The sequence below is a fragment of the Photinus pyralis genome, unplaced genomic scaffold, assembly GCF_008802855.1.
Source record: "Photinus pyralis isolate 1611_PpyrPB1 unplaced genomic scaffold, Ppyr1.3 Ppyr1.4_LG4, whole genome shotgun sequence".
Classification (NCBI taxonomy): Eukaryota; Metazoa; Arthropoda; class Insecta; order Coleoptera; family Lampyridae; genus Photinus; species Photinus pyralis.
The window spans coordinates 32,466,087-32,472,964 of record NW_022170511.1 but is presented as its reverse complement, the minus strand read 5'-3'; the positions used below and the strand labels follow the sequence as shown (position 1 = coordinate 32,472,964).

At 35.5% G+C, this 6,878-nt stretch overlaps 1 protein-coding gene across 1 annotated transcript; it reads right to left on the bottom strand.

Moving 5' to 3' along the window:
* Window positions 1-3,112: 3,112 nt before the first annotated feature.
* LOC116168570 (NEDD8 ultimate buster 1-like) lies at window positions 3,113-6,844 on the bottom strand. The gene is made up of 10 exons (XM_031484480.1): window positions 6,635-6,844; window positions 6,330-6,589; window positions 6,079-6,283; window positions 5,867-6,024; window positions 4,216-4,412; window positions 4,008-4,169; window positions 3,825-3,963; window positions 3,554-3,779; window positions 3,392-3,503; window positions 3,113-3,339 (listed from the first exon to the last, which is right to left on the bottom strand). The coding sequence occupies exons 1-10, from the start codon at window positions 6,755-6,757 to the stop codon at window positions 3,191-3,193; spliced, it is 1,731 nt and encodes a 576-aa protein (XP_031340340.1). The 5' UTR covers window positions 6,758-6,844; the 3' UTR covers window positions 3,113-3,190.
* Window positions 6,845-6,878: the final 34 nt, after the last annotated feature.

Sequence of the window (6,878 nt, the reverse complement as noted above, 5' to 3'; positions counted from 1 at the left end):
ATGTACCCAACTATATAGTGCAGCTATGGAGAAGGAAGAGACTAAGAAGATGCGCGCAACGCCACAATTAATGAAAAACACCATGTGTAGAATAGTGTTAATTTCAGAACACACTTTTATGCATTGGGTCTAGAAATAACAGGCGGGAGATATTTGGGGTAATTTTTTTTAGCGGCGAGGACCAAGTTAACCTGTGGTTTGCGCGCTTTTCTTCCACCCCTTTCCGTTCCTGAATTCGTATACCTGAGCCCACTCCCCAAGAAACATTTTTCTTTTCTTGGCGCCCCCACCACCGCAACCATCTCTCTAATTATCCCATCAATAGTCTTATCTTTTCCATAGCCCACCTAACATTTTCATTTCCACCACTTTCTTCGAGGGTCAGATAGGTATATTGGTGGTACATATACAAATTCGTATACCTGAGCCCACTCCCCAAGAAACATTTTTCTTTTCTTGGCGCCCCCACCACCGCAACCATCTCTCTAATTATCCCATCAATAGTCTTATCTTTTCCATAGCCCACCTAACATTTTCATTTCCACCACTTTCTTCGAGGGTCAGATAGGTATATTGGTGGTACATATACAAACTCAGTTCCTCCCTTGGTGTATATCGTTTTCTATTCTTCTGTGACACACTGAATCTTTTTATGGAGGTGTCCTTGTAACCCTTTATTCATAGGAGACTCTATATCCCTCCATATGCGTTTCGGAATTATAGTTTTTGAGACGATATGTGACAAAAGGTTACCAATTGACAGAATGAGCACACAATTTAGCTATGCATGAATTAAGGCAATTCAGTTTTACCGTTTTCCCAAAGAAATTGGTAAAAGTGAACATTTTGCTTCACCAACTGACCCTAAAGAGTAAGAAAAATAAACTTTACCTTAGTTATACAGTGACGAAAATGACCCTTTGTGACGTCCAACATAGCAGTACTGGATACGTCTGATGGAATGGAAAAAAATTATTGATTCTAATTCGGGCTCTCAACAAGAAGCTATTGTTGGTTTTGAAATTCCACGCTTATTTTTAAAGGGAATAGCCATTTTTGTCATGTTTCTTTGTTATACTGTACAGGTGATTATCCTTTATACAGGTGTCCCAGATCGCGTGTGAGATTGCATGGGTAACTTTGTTATTATTAAAGATAGAGAATTGGTTAAATGGGCAATGTTTTGCAGTTTTGGAGGCTTATTTAAAATTTCCTTATGGAAATTCAAAATGTCATATAGGTTCGACGTAAATTCAAAAAAACTAAAATTGGTCATTTCCTTGAATGTCTTATATCATCGAAAGTATGAGAGATATAAAAAAAGTTTTATATAAAAGTGACTGTCTTTGATACGATTAATTTAGAATTGATGTAAAAAAAATTCAAGATGGCCACTTTAGAGGAACATTTACCAACTTCCTAAAGTTAAATGGGCGCCATATTGGATTTTTAGATTACTTGATAGATTTTTTAATTCTCTTTTCAACGAGCTATTATAATTATAATAAGATTGAAAATAAGATACCAGTTATATTAACGGTTTTTTATTTTAATCAAGTAGTCTGTGATGAATTAAAAAAAAAACAAAACAAAATCTATTTGAGGCACCAAAACAATGAAAATAATTACAGCAGATGTTTCAAATACTGGCCATTATTAGTGAAACATACTTCAAGACAGTTTAGTTTAGGCAACATGTAGCCATTGATTATTATTATTATTGTAGTGGAGAATTTGTAAATAATGGTGAGCAGTTAAAGATCATTATGCCATAAAATACATTAATTTAAAAAAATATTACTTGATTTCAGCGTGAAACTACATGTAGGTTTTCCTGTGACGAGTAGTGTTCATTATGTCGACTTGAACACTCCGCAGTTAGAAAAAGTCGATTCATTTGTCCATATACTCGGACTGGTAAAACTGTTAGTTTCGATATTCTTGCGGATAAACCACCTAAAAAATGTGACCTGAGATAATGCATCAATGGTAATACATTGTGTAAAATAAAGCGAAGTGTCTTGAAATGTGTTTAACTGGATAATAGCATGACACTTTTTCAAGGAGATAATTTGTAGTTATATACCACCATTTGTAGGTATGTAAGTACTAAGCATGGATAATAAGATAGTCAATAAGTGATGTTATAAAAATCAACATTTTTTTAGGCCTACTTATATAAAATTTTGGAGGGAGTCTTAATGCCCAAACCCCCCCTCTCATGAGAGCGCCCCTGATTTTTTAAACATCTGATGTAATTATTTTCATTGTTTTGTTGCCTCGAATAGGTTTTGTTTTTTTTAATTCATCACAGACTACTTGATTAAATTATAAAAACCATTGATATAACTGGTATCTTATTTTCAATCTTATGTTATGATGGCTCGTTGAAAAGAGAATTAAAAAATCTATCAAGTAATCTAAAAATCTCATTTGACGCCTATTTAACTTTAGAAAGTTGGTAAATGTTCCTCAAAAGTAGCCATCTTGAATTTTTTTTGACATCAATTCTAAATTAAAGGTAACTTTTATATAAAACTCTTTTTTATATCTCTTATATTTTCGATGATATAAGACAATCAAGGAAATGACCAATTTTAGTTTTTTTGAATGTACGTCGAACCTATGCGACATTGAGAAATTCCATAAGGAAATCTTAAATAAGCATCCAAAACTGCAAAACATTGCCCATTTAACCAATTCTCTATCTTTAATAATAACAAAGTTACCCATGCAATCCCACGCGATCTGGGACACACTGTATAATTCTATTAAGTATTTATTTATGTATTAACGAGGAAGTTTATTACTTGCTCTGTACGATTCGGTTTAACTATTCCTTGGAAAAAGTGCTTTAGTTTGATTATTCCGTCGTATTGTCGTTTCCTCATCTCATGCCCGTTGCAGGACGGTGCGTAAGCAATACGAGAAGGAGGTTCTCTAACTTCTATATAACTTCTACATAACTAACTTCTCTATTTATGTGGTTTTTCTTGTGCGATAATAAATTTTAACGTGAATATTTACTACTGGCGTACTTTACGAAAGGAAATAATATTTCATGTTATATTTGGAACACAAAACAAGACGTAAATATAATCAAAGTACAAAATAATCAGCAAACTTTCTTTTTCTTACGTAACATTAATATCACATCAAAGCACAGAACCAAGTTCAAAATTAACAATATTTACATTGGAGGATTTAACAGGGACATGTACTGCTGCAAAAACAACGCTTCTTGTTGCAAAGTCAGATCCAAATGGTCATCATCAACCATTGAGATATCTTCAGATAGTCGCAAGTAAGCTTCTTCCATTTTTTCTTTCTTGTCATCATCTAAAAAACCACAGTAAAGTAACATCGAACGCAAACAAGCTTCCACCCTCACCATGAATAACACCACTATTGGTTAACAATGTATTGGCAGCTTTCATCACATCGCCATCACACTCCTCTAACGCTCTCCTAGCCATATTCGCATCAAACCCAGCGGCCTCCAGCTAAAAATTAAAATCCCTGCAAAATTATCAATGCTGAAAGCCTTACCAACCTCCGGAATTAAGCCGTGCACCAATGATAACATTTCAGCGCTCACTGAGCTACTGGGACCTGGATTTTCTTGAATGTACTGAACGCTATCAGAAATAATATTATTACAGTTTTTGAGAGCGGAACGAGCCGCCTCCTTCTTGTAACCCATATCCGTAAGTATCTTGACAAAGCTAGGATTGACGAATTGCTTACCATCGGCGCACCTTCCGAGTCTCTCTTGTTCCCTAAACAGCAATAAAAATAAAATGAGATGAGCACCAAACAGGTACCTTCGTAACAGCTTCTCCTCCTTGGCTTTAAGGCGACTCTCCGCTCGTTTTTCTCGATTTTCATTAATGTAGTTAGCTGCACTGTTTACGTCGCCATGTACCGCACGTAGGCCTAACCTTGCCTCGGCAGCTGAGTAACCTGCACCGCGTCGATTATGAAATGTTGGCGAAATGTGGGTTTACCTAATTCCATGAGGGCGATTAAGCTGTTTTCGTCGACTTTCAGTTTTTGTAGTTCTCTTTCGACTTGTTTAAATAACTGTAAGGCTTCTTCGCGTTTATTCTGATGGAAAAGTACAATTCCTTGTAGTAGATGCAGTCGCAAAAACAATACTGCTTCGTTCCCTGTAGTAATTGTTTAAGGACGAGTAAAATCCTAAGAAGTTCATACCAGGGGTCCCCTTGACGGCGATTAATCGTTCCAAATTGGGCCCGTAGCTTTTCTCGAACACAGTTTGGCACCTTTTCAAACGATTGTAAGCTTCCGGTAGTTGACTGACACTTTGAAGGCACAAGTAGCACCAAGCGATATCGAGGTCTAACAAGGCGTAATTATCGACAGAATTTAATAATTGTGAATTGCACTGGCTAAAATTATAAGTAATTGCATTAAGGTCCCTCCTCGTTAGTAATTAATGACTTGAAATATGAGCACTCTTTAGTAACAAACACTTAGCGTATATGGTGGTTCCCCCACCTAAGGTAACAAGAAAAGGATTAGGTACAATGGTTCCCTCTGTTTATTTTTGCCAGTTATGGAAGTGCCTAGTGAATTCATCCAAAACCATTCTAGGTTTTTGTTGCAAATTAATTATGAAAACTTAAGCAAAATGAAACAAAAATGGGAAAGAATCATCATTTAAAAAAAGGTACAAGACTTTACAGTTGCGCGTAGAAAAATAATTTCTTTTCAGCGTGTGACGTCACTTGACCTATTCGCATACGATGCATATTGGTGCGCTAAGTACGTGTGCGCTTGTATATTGATGCGCCGTAACATTACCATTAGGTCAAATGACGTCACAGGCAGTACAGACCGCTACTGTTTGCACACTGAATACATAAATTATTATTATATTGTATTATCAACACCATGAAACTTGTTCATTGCGAACGATACATACCTAATCCATATTTCTTGGGTTTTCCATGTTGTATTCAACTTTCTCGCTTCATAAAAAGAAAATCAACAAAAGACATCATATCAAATTGAGCATGTTATCAACTTAACCATTTTAACACGCCCTCCTAATTTTATTTCCAATATTTAACTTAAGTCTACATGTTTTTAAGCCGACAGTAGATATTTTGAAACCAGAATAACTATATTGCCGATGTAGAATATGAAATTATAGGTATTTATTATACAAGACGTAAAGGGATGTCTTAACCATCGAAGGAATTAACTTTCGAGATGGTTAGCTTTCCTTTATCCTCATGTATAATACAAAACTTTATTTTATAGCAGAAATCAGAGAAACCATTGTCAAACTTCTGAATATTTTGTAGGTAAACGTCCAAAATAGCAAACTTAGGTTCTCCCGTCGTTTCCATGGAAACAATATTGTATTCTGTTCTGAACTTCATTTTATATCATGCTCTGTGTCCCATTTTTAATAACGACAGATGTCACTAGAATGCACAATGATTTGTTTCACTTTATCTACCCTTGCCGTTAAAGTGATCACTTTATCTACCCTTACCGTTAAGAAGACTCTTATTACAAACCTACTAAAATTCAATTTAACATCTGCTATAACATTACTTTTACAATGCCGCTCGAATATAAATTATAAATAATACAGGACTCTGAAATGGATCCTTTCAGTACACCCAGTTAAATTGTTGGTACATGAGAAGAGTCAATCCTAGGGGTAGTGCTTAACAAACTAAAGCTCTCATCGGACATAACGATGCCTAAAGTCTTTGAAACATTTTTAAAAAACATCTGCTACATTCCCTAAATTCGAAAAAGTCCCCGAAAGTATACCTCATAATTCTAGGATTGTAGGCCCAAACTACAATTTCTACCTCCAACTTACCTAAACTCCTTGTCAGCATCTAAAAAAAATACCAGCGCGCGAGAATAATCTTCGCGTTTCAAGGCACTTTTTCCTTTTTCGTGTAAGGCAAGCGCGACCATAAGCGCTTTTCGTTCATGAGCGGGTATTCTTACAGGGTTACCGGCTTGATCTTCCAGCTAGAATTCTAAGTATTACATAATCAAGTTGATATTTATTTGCTGTGGAAATACCTCCATATAATCATTGTCATCGGATGCTAAAAGTTGTGTATCTGCCTTAACATTCTCAATCTCTTGACAGCGACTTTCGGTTTCGCGCAGGTCAGTTAGCGACTGGTTAAGAGTTAGGGCTAAAATTTGCTGGCCGTTTTGTACACCCTGCTCGAAAAGTGACTTGCTGTCCTCTATAACTTTCCCGTTTGCGATCAATTTTAAACTATAAACATGATTGTGTAATGTTATTACATACTTTAATTACTCACCTTTCTTCAGGTACATTTGTTGTTTCCGACACCATACGCTTCAAGTGTTGTCCCATCTCTTTTAAACAAATTTGCCGAGATATTAACTTTGGGGGAACATTTTGCACAAGTATTTTCATTTTTAAGGTAGCAATTCCTGAAGCGCGGTACAAATCTCTTTGCTTCAACTTTTCCAAAGCGATAGATTGTAATTCGCTAACGGCAGCATAGCAGCAATCGTACTGAATATTTAAATCAGAACTATACTCCCTTGCCAGTCTCTAAAACCGAATGTAACCCACAATAATTTTTGCTTTCATATTTACTTCTAATTCACAAGTTGATGGTCCTGTAGGTAAATAATATGGACTTAACCATAGCTTAATCCCGTCTTTTTGTAACTTATCTCGAACTTGGATAATTATGTTATCAACTTTTAATTCATTCATTTTTAAAAATTAGTTTGGATTTTCAATACAAAATTTTCATGATTAGCAAAAACTATAAATGTCATGACAAAGCGACGTTGCCACTTCTGTGTGATTATTTTATATAGGGTGATTATTTTAA